Source organism: Scylla paramamosain, chromosome 4 (assembly GCF_035594125.1).
Source record: "Scylla paramamosain isolate STU-SP2022 chromosome 4, ASM3559412v1, whole genome shotgun sequence".
Lineage (NCBI taxonomy): Eukaryota > Metazoa > Arthropoda > Malacostraca > Decapoda > Portunidae > Scylla > Scylla paramamosain.
In genome coordinates, this window is record NC_087154.1 from 10,180,220 (window position 1) to 10,204,890 (window position 24,671).

Sequence of the window (24,671 nt, forward strand, 5' to 3'; positions counted from 1 at the left end):
ATATATATATATATATATATTTTTTTTTTTTTTTTTTTTTTTTTTATGTAGAAGGGACACCGTCCAAGGGCAACAAAAATCCAATAAAAAAAAAATAAAAAAGCCCACTGAGATGCCAGTCCCAGAAAAGGATCCAAAGCAGTAGTCAAAAATTGAAGGATGTCTTGAAACCTCCCTCTTGAAGGAATTCAAGTCATAGGAAGGCGGAAATACAGAAACAGGCAGGGAGTTCCAGAGTTTACCGGAGAATGGGATGAATGACTGAGAATGCCGGTTAACTCTTGCATTAGAGAGGTGGACAGAATAGGGGTGAGAGAAAGAAGAAAGTCTTGTGCAGCGAGGCTGCGAGAGGAAGGGAGGCATGCAGTTAGCAAGATCAGAAGAGCAGTTAGCAAGAAAACAGCGGTAGAAGACAGCTAGAGATGCAACATTGCGGCGATGAGACAGAGGCTGAAGACAGTCAATTACTGGAGAGGAGTTGATGAGACGAAAAACTTTTGATTTCACCCTGTCTAGAAGAGCGGTATGAGTGGAACCCCCACAGATATGTGAAGCATACGCCATACATGGACGGATGAGGCCCTTGTACAGAGTTAACAGTTCGGGGGTTGAGAAAAACTGGCGGAGACGTCTCAGAACGCCTAACTTCATAGAAGCTATTTTAGCTAGAAATGAGATGTGAAGTTTCCAGTTCAGATTATAAGCAAAGGACAGACAGAGGATGTTCAGTGTAGAAGAGGGAGACAGTTAAGTGTAATTGAAGAAGAGGGGATAGTTATTTGGAAGGTTGTGTCGAGTTGATAGATGGAGGAGTTGAGATTTTGAGGCATTGAACAATACCAAGTTTGCTCTGACCCAATCAGAAATTTTAAAAAGATCAGAGGTCAGGCGTTCTGTGGCTTCCATGCGTGAAATGTTTACCTCCTGAAGAGTTGGATATCTATGAAAAGACGTGGAAAAGTGCAGGGTAGTATCATCAACGTAGGAGTCGATAGGACAAGAAGTTTGGTTTAGAAGGTCATTCATGAATAATAAGAAGAGAGTGGGTGACAGGACAGAACTCTGAAGAACACCACTGTTAATAGATTTAGGAGAAGAACAGTGACCATCTACCACAGGAGCAATAGAACAGTCAGAAAGGAAACTTGAGATGAAGTTACAGAGAGAAGGATAGAAGCCGTAGGACGGTAGTTTGGAAATCATAGCTTTGTGCCAGACTATCAAAAGCTTTTGATATATCAAAGCCAACAGCAAAAGTTTCACCAAAATATCTAAAAGAGGATGACCAAGACTCAGTAAGGAAAGCCAAAAGATCACCAGTAGAGTGGCCTTGACGGAACCCATACTGGCGATCAGATAGAAGGTTGTGAAATGATGGATGTTTAAGAATGTTGCAGATAGATTAAAAAAACTTTAGATAGGCAGGAAATTAAAGCAATAGGATGGTAGTCTGAAGGATTAGAGCGGTCACCCTTTTTATTAACGGGCTGAATGTAGGCAAACTTCCAGCAAGAAGGAAAGGTAGATATTGACAAAGTTGAAAGAGTTTGACTAGGCAAGGTGCAAGCACGGAGGCACAGTTTCAGAGAACAACAGGAGGGACCTCATCAGGTCCATAAGTCTTCCGAGGGTTTAGGCCAGCGAGGGCATGGAAAACATCATTGCGAAGAATTTCAATAGGTAGCATAAAGTAGTCAGAGGGTGGAGGAGAGGGAGGAACTAACTCTGAGTCGTCCAAGGTAGATTTTTAGCAAAGATTTGAGAGAAAAGTTCAGCTTTAGAGATAGATGCGATAGCAGTGGTGCCATCTGGTTGAAATAAAGGAGAGAAAGAAGAAGAAGCAAAGTTATTGGAGATATTTTTTGGCTAGATGCCAGAAGTCATGAGGAGTGTTAGATCTAGAAAGATTTTGACACCTTCTATTAATGAAGGAGTTTTTGGCTAGTTGGAGAATAGGCTTGGCATGATTCTGAGCAGAAATATAAAGTGCATGAGATTCTGGTAATGGAAGGCTTAAGTACCTTTTGTGGGCCACCTCTCTATCATGTATAGCACGAGAACAGGTTGTGTTAAACCAAGGTTTGGAAGGTTTAGGTAGAGAAAAGGTAGAGTGAGGAATGTATGCCTCTATGCCAGACACTATCACCTCTGTTATGCGCTCGGCATAACAGACCTTGTCTCTGACAAGGAAGCAGTAATCATTCCAAGGAAAATCAGCAAAATACCTCCTCAGGTCCCCCAACTAGCAGAGGCAAAACACCAGAGGAACCTCCGCTTAGAGGGATCCTGAGGAGGGATTGGAGCGATAGGACAAGATACAGATATGAAATTGTGATCGGAGGAGCCCAATGGAGAAGAGAGGGTGACAGCATAAGCAGCAGGATTAGAGGTCAGGAAAAGATCAAGAATGTTGGGCGTATCTCCAAGACGGTCAGGAATACGAGTAGGGTGTTGCACCAGTTGCTCTAGGTCGTAGAGGATGGCAAAGTTGAAGGTTAGTTCACCAGGATGGTCAGTGAAGGAAGAGGAAAGCCAAAGCTGGTAGTGAACATTGAAGTCTCCAAGAATGGAGATCTCTGCAAAAGGGAAAAGAGTCAGAATGTGCTCCACTTTGGAAGTTAAGAAGTCAAAGGATTTCTTATAGTCAGAGGAGTTAGGGGAGAGGTATACAGCACAGATAAATTTAGTCTGAGAGTGACTCTATAGTCGTAGCCAGATAGTGGAAATCTCGGAAAATTCAAGAGCGTGGGCAAGAGAGCAGGTTAAGTCGTTGCGCACATGAACGCAACATCCAGCTTTGGATTGAAAATGAGGATAGAGAAAATAGGAGGGAACAGAAAAGGGGCTACTGTCAGTTGCCTCAGACACCTGTGTTTCAGTGAGGAAAAGAAGATGAGGTTTAGAAGAGGAGAGATGGTGTTCTACAGATTGAAAATTAGATCTTAGACCGCGAATGTTGCATAAGTTAATGAAGAAAAAGTTGAGGGGGGTGTCAAGACACTTAGGGTCGTAATCAGAAGAGCAGTCCGACGTGGGGACAATTGTGGGCCCCTCCCCAGATGGGGACACCGAGGCTGGTGTAGGAATCGCCATGATAATTTTGAATTTTGAGTGAAGGGTGTGTGTGATATCAGGTGCTTGTAGTTTTGTGTGCAGGAAAAGAGTTGTCTTTAGAGGGCAGGCTGTGACTGCCCCCATGTGTCGTGAGACACAAAGTGGTGTAACAGCTGGGTTTAATAACAAGTTCACAGCACCCCCTGCCCCTGATCCAGTGCATTAGTCTCACTGGGAGTAATTATCGTTTCGGCAGGTGCCTACTCTCTCTCTCTCTCTCTCTCTCTCTCTCTCTCTCTCTCTCTCTCTCTCTCTCTCTCTCTCTCTCTCTCTCTCTCTCTCTCTCTCTCTCTCTCTCTCTCTCTCTCTCTCTCTCTCTCTCTCTCTCTCTCTCTCTCTCTCTCTCTCTCTCTCTCTCTCTCTCTCTCTCTCTCTCTCTCTCTCTCTCTCTCTCTCTCTCTCTCTCTCTCTCTCTCTCTCTCTCTCTATATATATATATATATATATATATATATATATATATATATATATATATATATATATATATATATATATATATATATATATATATATATATATATATATATATATATATATATATATATATATATATATTATGTTGGAGGACACCGACCAAGGGCAACAAAAATCCAATCAAAAAAAAAGCCCACTGAGATGCCGGTCCCCGAACAGGGCACGTAGCGGTAGTAAAAATTTGAAGGATAAGTGTCTTGAAACCTTCTTGAGAAATTCAAGTCATAGGAAGATGGAAATACAGAAGCAGGCAGGGAGTTCCAGAGTTTACCGGAGAAAGGGATGAATGACTGAGAATACTTATTAACTCTTGCATTAGAGAGGTTGACAGAATAGGGGTAAGAGAAAGAAAAGAGTCTTACCAGTGAGGCTACGGGAGGAGGGGAGGCATGCAGTTAACAAGATCAGAAGACCATTTAGCATGAAAATAGCGGTAGAAGATAGCTAGAGATGCAACATTGCAGCGATGAGAAAGAGGCTGAAGACAGTCAGTTAGAGAAAAGGAGTTGATGAGACGAAAAGCTTTTGATTCCATCCTGTCTAAAAGAGCGGCATGAGTGGAACCCCTCCACAGACATGTGAAACATACTCCACACATGGACGGGTAGGGCCCTTGTACAGAGTTAGTGGCTGGGGGGAGGGTTAGAAAAACTGGCAGAGACGTCTCAGAACACCTAACTTCATATGAGCTGTTTTAGCTAAACATGAGATGTGAAGTTTCCAGTTTAGATTATAATTATAAGTAAAGGACAGACAGAGAATGTTCATTGTAGAAGAGGGGGACAGATGAGTGTCATTCAAGAAGAAGGGATAGTTGTCTGAAAGGTTGTGTCGAGTTGATAGGTGGCGGAATTGAATTTTTGAGGCATTGAAAATACAAAGTTTGCTTTGCCTCAATCAGAAATTTTAGAGAGATCAGAGGTAAGGCGTTCTGTGGCTTCCCTACATGAACTGTCTACTTCCTGAAGGATTGGACATCTATGAAAAGACATGGAAAAGTGCAAGGTGGTATCATTAGTGTAGGAGTGGTTAGGCCAAGAAGTTTGGTTTAGAAGACAATTCATGAATAATAGGAAGAAAGTGGATGACTGGATAGAACCCTAAGGAACACCACTGTTAATAGATTTACGAGAACAGTGACCATCAACCACAGCAGCAATAGAACGGTTAGAAAGGAAACTTGAGATGAAGTTACAGAGAGAAGGACAGAAGCCGTATCAAATCTGATACACAAGTGGCACATCAATTCCGAAACACTGGTGGGTAACAACATTGATACAGTGGTGACACTTCCCTCCTAGAACGGTGGGGACAAAAAGCATCCTGATACATTGGTGGCGAAAAGCATCCCGATACAGATATATATATATATATATATATATCGCTCACACACACGCAGATATATATATATATATATATATATATATATATATATATATATATATATATATATATATATATATATATATATATATATATATATATATATATATATATATATATATATATATATATATATATATATATATATATATATATATATATATATATATATATATATATATATATATATATATATATATATATATATCGCTCACACACACACGCACATCAAATACGGCTTTAAAATTAAATAATTTTTTCAAGAGAACCCTGACTTCCTTCCTCTCCTTTCTCTTATGTCATCCCCCCCCAAACTCTTCACCGCAGAAGCTAGAGTGAGGAGCATCTACCACCCAGGATATTTAGTACTTGGCAATTTCCTATTCCCTACACACGTGTTGTTGCTTAGACATACAGTGAATGACAATTGGTTCATAAGCCTTTTCTCTATTATTTTCTATTCTGATCAAAAGAGAGAGAGAGAGAGAGAGAGAGAGAGAGAGAGAGAGAGAGAGAGAGAGAGAGAGAGAGAGAGAGAGAGAGAGATAACCATCTGTTTTTCACGATCTTTCAGAGGCTGTTCACTGCCCCGGCACTCGCTCTGCCTCTACTGGTGGTCTGCATTAAGGCGAGAAGGCTTAAAGGTGTGAGAGAGAGAGAGAGAGAGAGAGAGAGAGTGTGTGTGTGTGTGTGTGTGTGTGTGTGTGTGTGTGTGTGTGTGTGTGTATAGCTGCAGTAAACAGTATGTAACTAAGTGTGTGTTGTCCGTTTCTCAATTTTTAATCTCTTACTGTTCACTTCTAGATGCATTTTCTTTTCATGCATTGCTTCTGTTTCGTTTCCTCTTTAAGTAACTCTTCTTAGCAAGCTTTGCTTTTTTTTCATTATTATTTATTTATTTTTTTAAGACCAAGCCTTTACTTATGTATATTTGCATCTTCTTGCTCTCTCATTTCCCTCTTTTCATATGTTTGATTTAAAGTTTGGCAATATACATGTCATGAAGAAATGACATCCGCACAACAAAGGTGGAATATCGCTCGAATCAAGAACATAAATTGTTAAAAAACACGTTCTTCATCCCGTGAATCCCAGGGTAATCAGATCATGCTCTTCCTCCCAGCCTATCATTCCTCCCGCTACCCGCTTCCTGATACAGACCTTTCTCACCATGCACAAATTCCCTTTTCTATTAAAGAATGAGTGAAAATAAGATACAACTCGTGATGAACGAGAAATAAAAGTTAGGTAAGTATTCATAACAAAAAGCATTTAAATAAAACTGAGTATAGACTCATTTTGCTATTCTGTCTCCTGTCAGCATCTCTTGAGGGTCAGAGTCCAAAGGTGTTTTGTGGCTCCTCTGGGGTCACCATTTGTTGTGGTGACGCCTGGAGTCCGCTCCGCTTGCTGCTGCTCCTGTTGATATGTAGAGAAGTGAAGACTGCTTAAACCCGAGCCATTGGTCTATAATAATTCTTGAAATAGTTGTCTATGGATTCTCTTTTATTGGGCTCTGGTTAAGGAAAGAAGTTTGTCTATTTTTCCTCTGTCTGATTTATTTGCTGGCAAGTTGTACACATATAAAGGAATGACTGGACAGTTACAAATATTTATAGGTACATATATATATATATATATATATATATATATATATATATATATATATATATATATATATATATATATATATATATATATATATATATATATATATATATATATTATGTGTGCGTGTGTGTTTGGTGTCAGGCTGCACACTACGATACTTCCCCTCTACTTCCAGAGGAAGAGGAACGATACTTTCTTGCAGCGTTGTTAAGTGGAGGCGCTACGTGGAGTTGTGTGGTAGTTCGTCAGGTCTGTGGCACTATGTTGAGCTGCGTGGTACTGCGTTGAACTGCATGGTATTGCGTTAAGCTACGTGGCATTGCGTTGAGCTGTGTGGGGCTGCGATGAGTTGCGTTGCATTACGTTGAGCAGCATGGCGTTGAGCAGCGACGTTGAGCAGCGTAGTGTTGAACAACGCTGCGTTGAGCAGTGTTGCACTGAGCAGCGTGATGTTGAGCAGTGTTGCGTTGAACAGCGTGGCGTTAAGCAATGTTGCATTGAACAGCGTGGCGTTGAGCAGCATAGCGTTGAACAGCGTAGCGTTGAGCAACGTTGCGTTGAGCTGCATGGCGTTGAGCAGCATACTCGTATTGTTGAACAATGTGGCGTTGAGCAGTGTTGCGTTAAGCAGCGTGACACTGAGCAGTGTTGCGTTGGGCAGCGTGACGTTGAGCAGTGTTGCGTTGAACAGCGTGGCGCTGAGCAGTTTTGTGTTGAGCAGCGTGACATTGAGCAGTGTTGTGTTGAACAGCGTGGCGTTGAGCAGTGTTGCGTTGAAGAGCGTGACGTTGAGGAGTGTTGCGTTGAACAGCGTGGTGTTGAGCAGCGTTGCATTGAGCTGCATGGAGTTGAACAGCATAGCATTGAACAGCATGGTGTTGAGCAGTGTTGCGTTGAGCAGCGTGATGTTGAGCAACTTGGCATTGTGTAACCAAAAAGGACGTACTTGAACAGGCCACACAGAGTAATGAGGGCCGTCTTTGGGATGTCTGCTGTGTTAACAGGTTAGTGGTGGCGTGGTACCAGCGGTGCCGTGGTGCTGTGTGGTGACATGGAGTCATGGTGGCGTGGTGCGGTGGCTGAAGCACTGTAAATCCACGAAAGGCACTGTAAATCCACGAGAGGAACTGTAAATCCATGGGAGGAAGGTACTGTAAATCCATGGGAGGCAATGTAAATCTATGGTTGGAAGGCACTGTAGATCCTTGGGAGGTAGGCACTGTCGGTCTCACTGGAGTGTAAAGTTGCTATGATGCTCGTCTGTCGTGGTTCATAGTTGATTGTGATAGGTTGGTGACAGCCACGGTATTACAGGAGCGTAGCAGAGTGGGGGAAGTGAATGACAGCTGCAATCAGTGGGGCAGTGACGATCGCGGCATAAGTGATGTTTGCGGCAGTGTTGATTGCAGCAGCAGGTCGCAGAAATTATGTCTACAATGACGGTAGGTGGGTCAGCAGCGGCTGTGACAGCGATGGTGGGCCTGCAGCGGTGTCCCAGAAACTGTAATGGGAGCAGCGTAGGCTCCTGGCATAGCGGTGACAGCTGAAGCCTCCTGGGGACAATTCAGCTTGTAATGGCCTTACTCTTCTCACATTCCATGTCACTGTTTACCATTTGCAAAACGAGACACTTTGCAATGAACTCCGCTTTTCTCATTACAGAAATAGCGTTTCCAAGTTATTTTGACAGTTTTCTGCAGCAGTCTATTCTTCTAATTTGTTTTGTAACTTTAACATGGTCGACAAATGTATTCAAGTAACTACTGAGGCCATCTAACATTAAATGTATATATAAATCAAGAACAGTCACACTTACCTTGCGACCCTTTTAACTATTCTAACCTGCCTACCCAGCAAATCATTTATCGTAAATTTTAAGACCTTGCCATGGACTCCTCCAGCATTGCTCAATCACACTGAAGAATGTGCGTTTACATAAATTTCTCAAATTTTCAACACAAGATGTTTAATGCCGAAACCCAAACTGTTTTTCAATCTTGGAGACATCTCTCACCAAACTTTGGTCTGGACGACTCCTCTGGTCCCAAATAGGTGTGCTTCTTTAAATCTTTAAAATGTTGAATATAGAACTTTTCTTCTAGCAAGCTGGTTAGTCTACGAGTTTCCAAGTCGCATTTAGGGTTTCCTAATCAGCTTCCTCACAATTCAAGATTTTAGTCAATCTCTGTCACCTTTCCTTTACTAGTGTTTTTTGTAATATTTTCAATGGATCGATTGTTAGTATATACATCTGTGTGTGTGTGTGTGTGTGTGTGTGTGTGTGTGTGTGTGTGTGTGTGTATTTCAACAATCACACAATATACATCGCACACACAGTTATCAAATTACTGTGAAACAAAACTGTATATAATTTTGTTTCAAATACATGTACATGCACACGCACGCAAGCATACACACACACACACACACACACACACACACACACACACACACACACACACACACACTACTTTGCTTTTTTAATTTATTGACCAATGTTTTTGTATACCTGTTCATATGTCTATTTGCCTGTCTGTCCATAAGACATCTTAAAAGTTATCATAAGAATATATATTCAGAACAGGTGACCCTTAATCAAAGAGTTATTTTATTTCAAGATGGATTTTTATGTACCATATATCTGGGACCCATAATTCAACGGATAATGTTTTTCACATTTTGTATAGCTATGGACTTAAGACATCTCTAAAATTCCGTCTTTAAATAATCTATTCCTATTTTCAATTATGTTTAAATTTATTCAGCAATTTTTTTTTTTTTCATTTTTACTCAGAAAGCGGCAGCGAGGTAGAAGTGCTAAGCAGTGACAGCAGGGTAGGAGTGGCAAGCAGTAGCAACATCGAGGCACCTGGAAACGATAGCAACACTCTCGTACCTAGCAGCAACGGAGGTGTAGAATTCTCAAACAGTGGCAACAGCTTCAATGGCAAGGGAAGTGGTCATAAACACTGTAGAGAATGCATTGTTGGAGTTTCCAGCAGCAGTGGTGGCTGCATAGGGGGCCTCATGGGATGTAACCATGGTTGTGACAACTGTAGTGTCACCGGGGTACCTGCCACAGGCGGCATCGAGCGGCCCAACGTTGTTGGCATTCCTGGGACAGGCAACATTGACTGGCCTAACGTTGTTAATGTGCCAGGCAACAGCAGCGTCGCAGGACCTGGCATTCCTGGTGTGTCTGGCACTGGCAGTGTCGAGTGGCCAGGTGTTGTTGGCATGCCGGGAACCAACGGCGTCGAGGGACCTGGCATTGTTGGTGTGACCAGCACCGGTGGCATCAAGGTGCCTGGGTCCGGTGGAGGAGTTGTTGGCGTGCCCGAGTCCGGCGGCAGAGTTGTTGATGTCCCCGGGACCAATGGCATCGAAGTGACTGACATTGTTGGCATGCCCAAGTCCGGCGGCGGAGTTATTGGTGTGCCTGGGACAGGCGGCATCGAATGGACCGGCATTGTTGGGAACGGAGGCGGCGATGGTGGCATTGTTGGTGTGCCAGGGTTCAGCAGCGGAGTTATTGGCGTGCCCGGATCCGGCGGCGGAATTGTTGGCGTGCCTGGGTCCGGCGGCGGAATTGTTGGCGTGCCTGAGTCTGGCAGCGGAATTGTTGGCGTGCCTGGGTCTGGCAGCGGAATTGTTGGCGTGCCTGGGTCCGGCGGCGGAATTGTTGGCGTGCCTGGGTCCGGCGGCGGAATTGTTGGCGTGCCTGAGTCTGGCGGCGGAATTGTTGGCGTGCCTGGGTCTGGCAGTGGAGTGGTTGGCATGCCAGGGAGTGGCAGCATCGAATGGTCTGCCATTTTTGGCACGCCCGTTTCCGGTGGCGGTGTTATTGGCGTGCCAGGCACTGACGGCATCGAATGGACCGGCATTATTGCGCCCGGGTCTGGCGGTGGAGTTGTTGCCATTCCCGGGTCAGGCGGGGGAGTTGTTGGCATGCCCGGATCCAGCGGTGGAGTTGTTGGCGTGCCCGGGTCCGGTGGCGGAGTTGTTGGCGTGACCGGACCCGGCGGAGGAGTTGTTGGCGTGCCCGAGTCCGGTGGTGGAGTTGTTGGTGTGCCAGGGTCCGGTGGTGGAGTTGGCGTGCCAGGGTCCGGCGGTGGAGTTGTTGGCGTGCCCGGGTCCGGCGGTGGAGTTGTTGGCGTGCCCGGGTCCGGCGATGGAGTTGTTGGCGTGCCCGGGTCCGGCGGGGGAGTTGTTGGCGTGCCCGGGTCCGGTGGCGGAGTTGTTGGCATGCCCGGGTCCGGCAGTGGAGTTGTTGGCGTGCCCGGGTCCGGCGGTGGAGTTGTTGGCATGCCCGGGTCCGGCAGTGGAGTTGTTGGCGTGCCCGGGTCCGGCGGTGGAGTTGTTGGCGTGCCCGGGTCCGGCGGTGGAGTTGTTGGCGTGCCCGGGTCCGGCGGCGGAGTTGTTGCCGTGCCTGGGTCCGGCGGTGGAGTTGTTGGCGTGCCCGGGTCCGGCGGTGGAGTTGTTGGCGTGCCCGGGTCTGGCGGCGGAGTTGTTGGCGTGCCCGGGTCCGGTGGTGGAGTTGTTGGCGTGCCCGGGTCTGGCGGTGGAGTTGTTGGCGTGCCCGGGTCCGGCGGTGGAGTTGTTGGCGTGCCCGGGTCCGGCGGTGGAGTTGTTGGCGTGCCCGGGTCCGGCGGTGGAGTTGTTGGCGTGCCCGGGTCCGGCGGTGGAGTTGTTGGCGTGCCCGGGTCCGGCGGTGGAGTTGTTGGCGTGCCCGGGTCCGGCGGTGGAGTTGTTGGCGTGCCCGGGTCCGGTGGTGGAGTTGTTGGGGTGCCCGGGTCCGGCGGTGGAGTTGTTGGCGTGCCCGGGTCCGGCGGTGGAGTTGTTGGCGTGCCCGGGTCCGGCGGTGGAGTTGTTGGCGTGCCCGGGTCCGGCGGTGGAGTTGTTGGCGTGCCCGGGTCCGGCGGTGGAGTTGTTGGCGTGCCCGGGTCCGGCGGTGGAGTTGTTGGCGTGCCCGGGTCCGGCGGTGGAGTTGTTGGCGTGCCCGGGTCCGGCGGTGGAGTTGTTGGCGTGCCAGGGTCCGGTGGTGGAGTTGTTGGCGTGCCCGGGTCCGGCGGCGGAGTTGTTGGCGTGCCCGGGTCCGGTGGTGGAGTTGTTGGAGTGCCTGGGTCCGGTGGTGGAGTTGTTGGGGTGCCCGGGTCCGGTGGCGGAGTTGTTGGAGTGCCCGGGTCTGGTGGCGGAGTTGTTGGCGTGCCCGTGTCCGGTAGTGGAGTTGTTGGGGTGCCCGGGTCCAGTGGTGGAGTTGTTGGCGTGCCAAGCAATGGCGGCATTGAATGGACCAGCGTTGTTGGCGGGACTGGAGGTGATGGGAGTGGCGTTGTTGGTGTGCCCAGCTCCGTTGTTGGCGTGCCAGGCACTGGTGGCACTGAATCGACCGGCATTGTAGGTGGGACCGGATATGGCAGTGGAGTTGTTGGTGTGCCCGGATATGGCAGTGGAGTTGTTGGCATGCCAGGCACTGGCGGCATCGAATGGACCGGCATTGTTGGCGGAATCGGAGGTGACGGTGGCAGTGTTGTTGGTGTTCCCACCTCCGGTGGGGGAGGCAACGGAGGCGGTGGAGTTGTTGGTGTGCCAGGCTCCAGTGGCATCGAATGGCCCGGCATTGTTGCCCTGCCTGGGACCGGCAGCAGCGGCAGCAGCGGAGTTGTTGGTGTGCCTGGCACCGGCGACGGTGGCATTGTTGGGATGCCTGGGATCGGCGGCGTTGTTGACGTGCCCAGTACCGGCAGCGGCAGTGTTGTTGATGTGCCAGGCACTGGAGGCATCGAAGAGCCCGTCGTTGTTGGCGTCACCGGCACCGGCAGCGGTGGCAATGTTGGGGTGCCCAGTACCGGGGGCGGTGTTGTTGGGTTGCCCAGTAGTGGCGAAGTTGTTGGCTTCATGGGAAGTGGTCACAGCTGTGACAGCACTAGCAGCATCAGATTACCTGGCAACGGCAACAGCGTCGAGAGCCCCGGAAATAGCGAAGGATCTGGAGGTGCTAGCAGCGGTGGCATAGGGATGTCCAGCAGCGGCAGCAGTGTCGTAGGGATGCCTGGCGCGATGTAATCGTCGAACGTCATGCTAGTGGTAGCGTTGTTGAGGTGCCAGGCAGCGGCAGGGGCTTTGGCGGCATGGGATGTGATCATAGCAGTTCTAATAGCTGCGGTATGGGGATGCCCACTGTTGGTGGCAGTGTCGGGGGATCCAGCAGCATTGTTGAATATATGGGATCTGGTCATAGCAAAGGCAGTGGCTCTTAAGTGGGCATGACATGGTGTTTAGACACAACTAAGGCACGCGCCAGATTCGGCAACCATCGCTCATATTGAATTATGTTTAAGAGATGGTTATAGTGGTGATGGCAGCAGCTTTTATAAAGGATTTGGTACTGTAAGAAATAAGTAATACCATGTAATATATCTATGCAACATTTCTTTTCATTGATTTTACGTATGATTATCATTATGTTCGTGAGTTTATACTGGCAAAATGGCGTTGCATGTGTTATGTGATGAAATTCGTTAGGATAGAAATGGAGCATGCAAACCATATCAGTGACAGAGAGATGGCATGGCACATCACCATTTGGGTGCACTTACTATAGATGTTACCTCTAATCTACCTTCCGTGCTGTCTATTTACAAAATTTGCTTGTGTTAAAAGAAATAACTATTTTTTTAAGACATGCCTTTTGCAATAACCTAACGGTATATCTGTTTCACATGCGTACATTAACGTGACAAATACCAGTCACTACAATTATAGATCCATTCATTTACCTTCTTTTCTTGTCATACAGTGTGACTTAAAATAGGTTCAGATTATTTCATGCTGAGCAGCGAGACTGGCAATATTGTGTATAATAATTATATGATGCATTGTCCCTCTGATATATATGATTACTTTTACAATTTTATATCTTAATATCAAGTTGATTACATAAGCCATAATGTTGTCTCGGCAAGATAAATACATGATTAATATGATTTATGGTTGTCAGTTTCTCTTTACCATTATTATTAGTGACGTCACTACATGTCAGTACAATGTTACCATTCTATCAAAAATCATCCTTGCATTAAGATAAATGTTTTATCACGAATGACTGATAAGTGTACTTACGTAAGAGGAGGAGGCAGTAGACACCTGCCGAAACGATAATTACTCCCAGTGAGGTCTAAAGCACTGTTCAGGGGGTGCTGTGAACTTATCATTAAACCCAGCTGTAACCTCACTGAACGTTTCCCTTTGTGTCTCACAACACAAGGGGGTAGTCACAGCCTGCCCTCTAAAGACAACTCTCTTCCTCCACACAAAACTACAAGCACCTAATAACACACACACCCTTCACTCAAAAAATTTTAAAATCATGGCGACTCCTACACCAGCCTCGGAGTCCCCATCTGGGGAGGGGACCATAAATGTCCCCAGGTCGGACTGCCTTTCCGTCGACGACCCTAAGTGTCTTGACACCCCCCTCAACTTTTTCTTCATTAACTTCTGCAACATTCGCGGTCTAAGATCTAATTTTCAATCTGTAGAACACCACCTCTCCTCTTCTAAACCTCATCTTCTTTTCCTCACTGAAACTCAGGTGTCTGAGGCAACTGACAGTAGCCCCTTTTCTGTTCCCTCCTACTTTCTCTATCCTCATTTTCGATCCAAAGCTGGATGCTGCGTTTATGTGCGCAATGACTTAACCTGCTCTCGTGCCCACGCTCTTGAATCTTCCGAGTTTTCCACCATCTGGCTACGACTACAGAGTCATTCTCATACTAAATTTATCTGTGCTGTATACCTCTCTCCTAACTCCTCTGACTATAAGAAATTCTTTGACTACTTAACTTCCAAAGTGGAGCACATTCTGACCCTCTTCCCTTTTGCAGAGATCTCCATTCTTGGAGACTTCAATGTTCACCACCAGCTTTGGCTTTCCTCTCCCTTCACTGACCATCCTGGTGAACTAGCCTACAACTTTGCTATCCTCCATGACCTAGAGCAATTGGTGCAATACCCTACTCGTATTCCTGACCGTCTTGGAGATACGCCCAACATTCTTGACCTTTTCCTGACCTCTAATCCTTCTGCTTATGCTGTCACCCTTTCTTCTCCGTTGGGCTCCTCCGATCACAATCTCATATCTTTATCTTGTCCTATCACTCCAATCCCTCCTCAGGATCCCCCTAAGCGAAGGTGCCTCTGGCGTTTTGCCTCTGCTAGTTGGGGGGACCTGAGGAGGTATTTTGCTGATTTTCCTTGGAATGACTACTGCTTCCGTGTCAGAGACCCGTCTTTGTGTGCTGAGCGCATAACAAAGGTGATAGTGTCAGGCATGGAGGCGTACATTCCTCACTCTTTTTCTCGTCCGAAACCGTAGGAGGGTAGTTTGGAAATCAAAGCTTTGTGCCAGACTCTATCAAAAGCTTTTGATATGTCCAAGGCAACAGCAAAAGTTTCACCAAAATCTCTAAAAGAGGATGACCAAGACTCAGTAAGGAAAGCCAGAAGATCACCAGTAGAGCGGCCTTGACGGAACCCATACTGGCGATCAGATAGAAGGTTGTGAAGTGATAGATGTTTAAGAATCTTCCTGTTGAGGATAGATTCAAAAACTTTAGATAGGCAGGAAATTAAAGCAATAGGACGGTAGTTTGAGGGATTAGAACGGTCACCCTTCTTAGGAACAGGTTGAATGTAGGCAAACTTCCAGCAAGAAGGAAAGGTAGATGTTGACAGACAGAGCTGAAAGAGTTTGACTAGGCAAGGTGCAAGCACAGAAGCACAGTTTCGGAGAACAATAGGAGGGACCCCATCAGGTCCATAAGCCTTCTGAGGGTTCAGGCCAGCGAGGGCATGGAAAACATCATTGCGAAGAATTTTAATAGGTGGCATGAAGTAGTCAGAGGGTGGAGGAGAGGGAGGAACAAGCCCAGAATCGTCCAAGGTAGAGTTTTTACCAAAGGTTTGAGCAAAGAGTTCAGCTTTAGAAATAGATGTGATAGCAGTGGTGCAATCTGGTTGAAATAGAGGAGGGAAAGAAGAAGAAGCAAAGTTATTGGAGATGTTTTTGGCTAGATGCCAGAAATCACGATGGGAGTTAGATCTTGAAAGGTTTTGACATTTTCTGTTAATGAAGGAGTTTTTGGCTAGTTGGAGAACAGACTTGGCATGGTTCCGGGCAGAAATATAAAGTGCATGAGATTCTGGTGATGGAAGGCTTAAGTACCTTTTGTGGGCCACCTCTCTATCATGTATAGCACGAGAACAAGCTGTGTTAAACCAAGGTTTAGAAGGTTTAGGACGAGAAAAAGAGTGAGGAATGTATGCCTCCATGCCAGACACTATCACCTCTGTTATGCGCTCAGCACACAAAGACGGGTCTCTGACACGGAAGCAGTAGTCATTCCAAGGAAAATCAGCAAAATACTTCCTCAGGTCCCCCCAACTAGCAGAGGCAAAACGCCAGAGGCACCTTCGCTTAGGGGGATCCTGAGGAGGGATTGGAGTGATAGGACAAGATAAAGATATGAGATTGTGATCGGAGGAGCCCAATGGAGAAGAAAGGGTGACAGCATAAGCAGAAGGATTAGAGGTCAGGAAAAGGTCAAGAATGTTGGGCGTATCTCCAAGACGGTCAGGAATACGAGTAGGGTGTTGCACCAATTGCTCTAGGTCATGGAGGATAGCAAAGTTGTAGGCTAGTTCACCAGGATGGTCAGTGAAGGGAGAGGAAAGCCAAAGCTGGTGGTGAACATTGAAGTCTCCAAGAATGGAGATCTCTGCAAAAGGGAAGAGGGTCAGAATGTGCTCCACTTTGGAAGTTAAGTAGTCAAAGAATTTCTTATAGTCAGAGGAGTTAGGTGAGAGGTATACAGCACAGATAAATTTAGTATGAGAGTGACTCTGTAGTCGTAGCCAGATGGTGGAAAACTCGGAAGATTCAAGAACGTGGGCACGAGAGCAGGTTAAGTCATTGCGCACATAAACGCAGCATCCAACTTTGGATCGAAAATGAGGATAGAGAAAGTAGGAGGGAACAGAAAAGGGGCTACTGTCAGTTGCCTCAGACACCTGAGTTTCGGTGAGGAAAAGAAGATGAGGTTTAGAAGAGGAGAGGTGGTGTTCTACAGATTGAAAATTAGATCTTAGACCGCGAATGTTGCAGAAGTTAATGAAGAAAAAGTTGAGGGGGGTGTCAAGACACTTAGGGTCGTCGACAGAAAGACAGTCCGACCTGGGGACATTTATGGTCCCCTCCCCAGATGGGGACTCCGAGGCTGGTGTAGGAGTCGCCATGACGATTTAAAAATTTTTGAGTGAAGGGTGTGTGTGTTATTAGGTGCCTGTAGGTTTGTGTGGAGGAAGAGAGTTGTCTTTAGAGGGCAGGCTGTGACTGCCCCCTTGTGTTGTGAGACACAAAGGGAAACGTTCAGTGAGGTCACAGCTGGGTTTAATGATAAGTTCACAGCACCCCCTGAACAGTGCTTTAGAACTCACTGGGACTAATTATTGTTTCGGCAGGTGTCTACTGTCTATATATATATATATATATATATATATATATATATATATATATATATATATATATATATATATATATATATATATATATATATATATATATATATATTGTTATGAACACAAACCCCTGCCCTTTCCACAGCTGTCTCACCCCCTGCGTGACCTGGTGCAGGGCTTAATCATGGGTATACAGGGTTCCTCCTGACTCCTGCATGACCAGTCGCAATGCCAGGTCACACTAATGAGGTCGCCAGTTTTTTTTTTTTTTACCTATCCACAGGTAAAGGAATATAATACAACAACTGCAAATTCCTACAACCAGGCAAGAATCGATCGCCACTTTCTAGGGAAACAGCACAATGAACATACACATATAACGTTGAGGTATAATATCCCGGGGGAAAATCGCCCTCATTACGGATCACCAAGCCGAGCCGGCGAGGTATTATAACACTCTCCCTGCCCAGTAATACAATATTCCTTCCCCTTAAGAGGAAGAGAGATGAATTACTGCCACACAGTGTAGAGTAATCCTCTGCATCAAAAAGAACGTTGGGGATGCCTCCCCCAGATTGCGGTAACATTTAACATAACAACACGAATACAGACAAGTGCCCACACACGAACCTCTCACTGTAACAGAGCTCGGCCCACACATGCACGCTGCCAAGGAATCACATTCCTGAATATGGAAAGCGTTATAATTAACTATACACCCTGACAGACTACTATGGAGACTCCTATACTACCCATATAGGTCGGGGCATATAGCCAGTACTTAATTAATTATTCCCTTAAAGCAACTGACCCGTCTAATTGTAAAAATCCTCCCCAAGCCTCCTCCAAACCACACGGTCTGCCTTTGTACGTCTATCTCGAGTGGCAGCTGGACTGTGATTGTTATATTAAGAGCTGCGGGCTGGGCTACGCATCGGAGAAGCGTCCAATTTTCATCCCCAGCCTGTCTCTCTTCTTATCCCTCTCTCTCTCTCTCCTAGCTTCATTCATTCTTACTTCTCATCCTTCTTTCTTCATTCTTCTTTGTACATCGTCTTACATCACTGAGCACAACCAAATATATATATATATATATATATATATATATATATATATATATATATATATATATATATATATATATATATATATATATATATATATATATATATATATATATATATATATATATATATATATATATATATATAGTAATACTTTGAGATACGAGTTTAATTTGTTCTGTAACTTAGCTCCGAAGTCAATCTACTTGTATGTCAAATGAATCTCCCCATTGAAATTAACTGAAATAGATTTAATCCGTTCCAGCCCTGTAAAAACAAACATCCCCAAACCACCCAAAATTATATATATAAAAGAAAAAGTTTTTAATTAAGAAATACACATATATATTTTACCAATGCATAAAAATTATATATAAAATAAAAGAAAAAAGTTTTATTTAGTGTTCTTACCTTGGAGATTCGTTTGCAGCTAACGGATGTGGATGGCAGAGGAGGAGGGAGGGAGGAAGGATGCAGGCACCATTCACACGTAAACATTAAACGTAAACTAAAAATGCACTTTCTTTAAACAAAACCAAAGCTGCACTTTCTTTACTTTAAACCAAACTAAAACTGCACTTTCCTTAAACGAAACTAAAGCGATACTTTCTAAATTGTAAAAAAAAAAAAAAAATGCACTGCACTTTCAGCACTTTTACTTGCAGGCCTTTTGAAAAAAGAACCTATCCAAAGAGCTTTGCTTTTGCCTGCCTTTCAAAATGTTATGGAAATGAGTCAAGCACGACCAGTTGAAACTTTTTCTGGGTGTTTCTTTTCAATGGAACTTGAAAGCTTCTCCCACATTACCAGCATGTCTTTAATTTCACTTATATAAATCATTTCCTCTGGCTCTACCTCCTCCTCGCTACTAATCTCCTGCAGAACCTCCGTATGTTGCATCATCTGTAGCTCCTTCAACTCGTCTGTTGAGAGTTGAACGTTACCCTCATCTACCTCCAGACCCATCAACTTTCTGAGGGACACAATCTCCTCCAACACTTCTGACGCGGGATCAATCTCGGGTTCAAATCCTTCGAAGTCCCTGTCTGCAACAACATCAGGCAATAACTTTTTCCATGTGGAGCTCAAGGTTCTTCATGTAAACCCCTGCCATGCCAAGTCAATAATGCGTAAACATATCACGATGCTGTAGTGCTCTTTCCAGAACTCCTGAAGGGTTAGATTAGTGTTTTCGGTCACCTCAAAGTAGTGGCAGAACAAATGCTATGTATAGAGCTTCTTAAAGTTGGAGATGACCTGCTAGTCCATAGGTTGTAAGATTGCAGTCGTGTTGGGTGGGAGGTAGAGGACTTTCACGAATTTGAGTTCGTCGAGGATATCATCTTCAAGGCCAGGTGGGCACGCTGAAGCATTATCCAGAATGAGTAATGCTTTCATCAGGAGTTTTTTTTTTTTCCCTTGAAGATACTTCTTCACTGCAGGACCAAAGACGAGATTTACCCATTCGGTAAAAAAAAACTGCCGAGTAAGCCATGCCTTAGCAATGGCGCCACATAACGTGCAGTTTCTGTTTAAGAATCTTATTCGTCTTAAAGGCTCGAGGATTTTCCGAGTGATACACTAGCAGTGGCTTGACTTTACAATCACCACTAGCATTTGCACACAATGCAAGAGTCAGACGGTCCTTCATAGGTTTATGGCTTGGCAGCTTCTTCTCTGCAGTGATGAAAGTTCTCCGTGGCATTTTCTTCCAAAATAGTTCCATTTCATCACAGCTGAAAACTCGTGAGGGGGATGTAGCCTTTCTTCACAATAAGTGAAGTAAAACATGTGATGTAACCCTCCGCTGCCTTAACATCAACACTCACAGCTTCACCATGCCTCACCACCAAGTGGATGCCAATTCTCCTCTTAAAATTTTCAAACCAGCCATGACTTGCTTTAAATTAACCTTCTGTTTCTTCAAATTTCCATAAATAATACGCACCTTTTCGCATATTATAGCCTCCGACACTGTATCTCCTTCCAGCTCTTTCTCTTTCACCCACACCAGCAGAAGCTTCTCCATCTCTCTATGGATGTTTGTTCTTAATTGGGACAAAATTGTAGTACCTTTCGTTGGTGTTGCACTTAAGACTGCATCCTATTGTTTAAGGATAGTACAAATTGTAGATGTACTGAAGTCATACTGCCTTGCCAGTTCAAGCACTCGCACACCACGCTCATGTTTTTTTTCTGTTATTTCTTACTTCACTTCCATTGACATCATTCTTTTCTTCTTCTCACCACTGTCCTTTGCACTCTTTTTTTTTTTTCGGACCCATGATATCACACACAAAAAGGTAAGTAAATAGTGTGAAAATTATGAAAGAACGAGCACAGAAAAGAGATCCGACTCGCTGCGCGGGAAACAAGGAAATACGTGAATACCGGATCAGCTGATGCTGGATCCATTCGCCGAATAGCGGCAGCATCCCCAAGCACGACTCGTATCTCAAAATTTCGCTCGCATCTCAAACAAAAAAAAAATGGACCAAATCGTGGCTCATATCTCAAAAAACTCGTATGTCAGGCTGCTCGTATTTCAAGGTTGTTGTGTATATATTGTTGCACGCAGCGAAATAGCAATGATAGCAAGAAAGAGAGAACTGAACAGAGAAGAAAAAAAGATGAAAAGGAGAGAGAGAGAGAGAGAGAGAGAGAGAGAGAGAGAGAGAGAGAGAGAGAGAGAGAGAGAGAGAGAGAGAGAGAGAGTTGTAGATGTGTCAAGTAGAGAGACGCGCCAAGAGTTTACTATAAACCTCTATAGAAATGAAAAGTTGACCTTCCCCACATGAATTTCCCCACTCCCACTTCTTCTTGAAAGTTGAAATTGATAAGGCATATAGAAGAAGAGTTCCTCTTTACCATAGAGAATTTAGTTTTCACCCAGTCCTCCAAATAGCCAGTAGACACATGCTGAAACGAAAATTACTCCAAGTAAAGTCTGAAGCAATGGATCAGAGGGTGCTGTAAACTTATCAGTAACAAAGCTGTGACCTCACTGAACGTATCCCTTTGTCTCTCACAACACAAGGGGGCAGTCACAGCCTGCCCTCCAAAGCCAACTCTTTTCCTTCACACAAAACTATATGCACCTAAATACACACACACCCTTCACTCAAAATTCTAAATTAGTATGGTGACTCCTAAACCAGCCCCCGAGCTCCTGTTTGGGGAGGGGACTACAAATGTCCCCAGGTCATACTGTTCTTCTGGTGTCGACCCTAAGTGTCTTGAAACCTCTCTCAACTTTTTCTTCATTAACTTTTGCAACATTCGCTGCCCTAGGTCTGATTTTTAATCTGTAGAACACCACCTATCCTCCACTAAACTCATCTTTTTTTCCTCACCGAAACACAGTTATCTGAGGCAACTGACAGTAATCCCTTCTCTGTTCCCTCTTACTTTCTCTATCCTTATTTTTAATCCAAAGCTGAATATTGCGTATATGTGTGCAACGACTTAACTTGCTCTCGTGCCCACGCTCTTGAATCTTTCAAGTTATCCATCATCTGGCTATGACTACAGAGTCACTCTCAAACTAAACTAATTCGTGTTGTATATCTCACACCTAATTCCTCCGACTATAAGAAACTCTTTGACTACTTAACTTCCAAAGTTATACATCCTGACTCTCTTCCCTTTTGCAGAAATCTCCATTCTTGGAGCCTTCAGTTTTCACCACCATCTTTGGGTTTCCTTTCATTGACCATCCTGGTGAACTAGCCTTTAACTTTGCTATCCTCCATGACTTAAAGCAATTGGTACAACACCCTACTTGTATTCCTGACCGTCTTGGAGATACGCCCAGCATTCTTGACCTTTTTCTAACCTCTAATCCTTCTGCTTGTTCTGTCACCCTATCTTCTCCACTGGGCTCCTTCGATCACAACCTCATACCTGTATCTTGTCCTGTTACTTCAATCCCTCCTCAAGACTCCCCCAAAGTGGAGGTGCCTCTGGCATTTTGCCTCTACTAATTTTTAGGACCTGAGGAGGTATTATGTTGATTTTCCATGGAATGACTACTGCTTCTGTGTCAGAGATCCACCTCTGTGTGCTGAGCATATAACAGAAGTGATAGTGTCTGGCATGGAGGTGTACATTCCTCACTCTTTCTCTCGCCCTAAACCTTCTAAACCTCTAATACAGCCTATTCTCGTGATATACATGATACAGAGCAATGGAGAGTTTTCGGAAGTAAACCGCTAAATGTCGTTGCTGTTCATCTAACTGTAGAAAAGAGAGCTGAAATATTGTTGTAGTAAATCCCAGGTGCGTAAAGCTGCATAGAACATTGATCATCATGATACTATTGTACTGAAATGATGTATCGACTTTTCAATATCTGGTATGGATAATATTGAGAGAATGTGGTCAAATTAATTATTTTTTTGTGTGATTATCGAGTAAACCGCTAGCGTTATCTTAAATAAACCATATTACAAGTATAAAAACTATTGATTAGGACAATGAAAAAAATAAAAAATCACTCTGTACTATATAGTATGACACAACCTACTCAGTAACATCGTGATATATGGCTCTAGTATTTTTTTTTTTTTTTTTTTTTGTGGAGATTTTAGTATCCCTCTCAAGAAGTGAGCGACAAGGCAAAGTAATCGAGAACTTAAACAAACATCTCTCAGGCGATCCTGCTGCTGCTGCAGTGTCCAGCTACCGTTATCCATTGCTTAGGGCGTAGTGGAGATGGGCACTGCAGCAACATTCAACTTCTTGTCCAACAACGTGTTTCTTAAGTTCAACCAGCGCGGCCGAGTCAGGTGTTTGTTTTGGTTAGAGATACAGCATTACTACCGCCAGGACACTCGAGCTGCCATTTTTTTTTTTTTTTTTATTAAAATTGCTGTTTCCATAAACTAGGAAGGAGATCTATGTAATTTGGACTTTTGACTGTCACAGACAAGTTGCCTGTATGTTTACTGTCGTCTAGATTAAGACGTTTCCAATCAAGGGTGTATTCATTTGGAAATCTTAAGATGACCAAATAAATCTAAATGCCGATTCACTAGAAAATCAACTTATATATATTTGTTCATGAAAAGAGTTTGATTTTACTTGTGTTACTACTTAGAAGGGATTACGTAGAAAATATATTATATAAGCCCATTGCATCTTCATGTAAACAGAATAACACTGTAGGTATTTCTGATATTGCTTGTATGTGAAAAAGTTTGTGTTTGTGCTGCCACCTGGTGACAACCACTAGTTCTGAAAACTCCATTGGTGCAACACCCTACTCATATCCCCGACCGTTTTGGAGATATGCCCAACATTGTTGATCTTTTACTAACCTCTAATCTTTCTGCTTATGCCATCACCCTATCTTCTCCATTGGACTCCCCCAATCACGACCTCATTCCTGTATTTTGTCCTATCACACCAATCCCTCCTCAGGATCCCCAGAGCGGAAGTACCTCTGGCGTTTTGCCTCTACTAATAGATGACAGCCTATTCCCAAGTTTTGACTTATTTCTGTTTGTAGTGGAAAATTATCACTTTTGCAGCGTTTCAATGCGATAAACATAAGAATCTCATCATGAAGGACGGCAAGAGAGGGTAGACTGCTACAGAGAATCAGGAACAAATTAACCAGTACTGATGACGTGCAGCCGCAATTGTCAGTGTCCACAGCTTGTAAATAATGTGTCAATACAAGAGAAGAAAATTCATTCATCACTGGAACAAATAATGTTTTAGATCTTACAACTAGAGGATCTAGAATTCACAAACTATAGTCCATTAACTTTTACCTTGCAACTGATGCTCAAGTTATTTTTGTAACCTCATCCCTGATTGGACAGGTCCGTGGCTCAGTCAGCCTGTCTCCTGGTTAGCACAGATGCTGACCTTTCCACACTAAAAGTTTTAGTTCTGTTCCCCTTCTTGGATTTTTTTTATTATTGGACGGGAGAATTATAGTAGATTACGAATGTGTTAAGCTGAAGTTAAAAATTACAAAAAAAGATCGGGATAATGTGATTTGAAGTCACGGACGGACAGAAGTGAATATGTTTATATAATTTTATATTCAATGCTTTTTATGGAATTGTCATGATGCTGTAAATAAAAATAATGATAAGTGATAAAGTAAAATCTGAAAACGAAAGTGATCTCAGATTTTAGATATGACAGAAAGGTAGGGTGCCAACCTGTGGGCGCAAGGCAACAGCGACTCTGCACCATAAGGGCAAACACATGCACACAACCGCTGTTGTTTTGCACCATCGACTTGAAATAAAAAGCTACTTGCCATCTTTCCTTTCTACCTTATTTGGAATCTGATAACATCATTGTGTTCAGAGCTCCTTCTATCAGGTATTTTCATTTCCGATATCATGATAATGCCATAAAAAAAAAAAAGCATTATAAACATTTTCGCCTCCGTCCATGACTTCAACGTGCAATATCTCAACTATTCTTGGTCATGTCTTTTTATTTGCTTTAAATATATACATAATATATTAATATTCTTATGTCCAG

The 24,671-nt window shown here is 44.2% G+C and overlaps 1 protein-coding gene across 1 annotated transcript; it reads left to right on the plus strand.

The window, feature by feature from the left end:
- Positions 1–7,549: 7,549 nt before the first annotated feature.
- Positions 7,550–12,648, plus strand: LOC135100104 (elastin-like). The gene is made up of 3 exons (XM_064003067.1): positions 7,550–7,586; positions 7,859–7,963; positions 9,377–12,648. Exons 1-3 carry the CDS (start codon positions 7,550–7,552, stop codon positions 12,646–12,648), a joined length of 3,414 nt encoding a protein of 1,137 aa, XP_063859137.1.
- Positions 12,649–24,671: the final 12,023 nt, after the last annotated feature.

Bases quoted from the DNA above. Each gene is read 5' to 3' on its own strand.
- LOC135100104 (XM_064003067.1), top strand. From the start codon at position 7,550: ATGAGGGCCGTCTTTGGGATGTCTGCTGTGTTAACAG. The intron at 7,587-7,858 runs GTTAGTGGTGGC...CGTGGTTCATAG, and splicing joins GATGTCTGCTGTGTTAACAG to TTGATTGTGATAGGTTGGTG. The intron at 7,964-9,376 runs GTGATGTTTGCG...ATTTTTACTCAG, and splicing joins CAGTGACGATCGCGGCATAA to AAAGCGGCAGCGAGGTAGAA.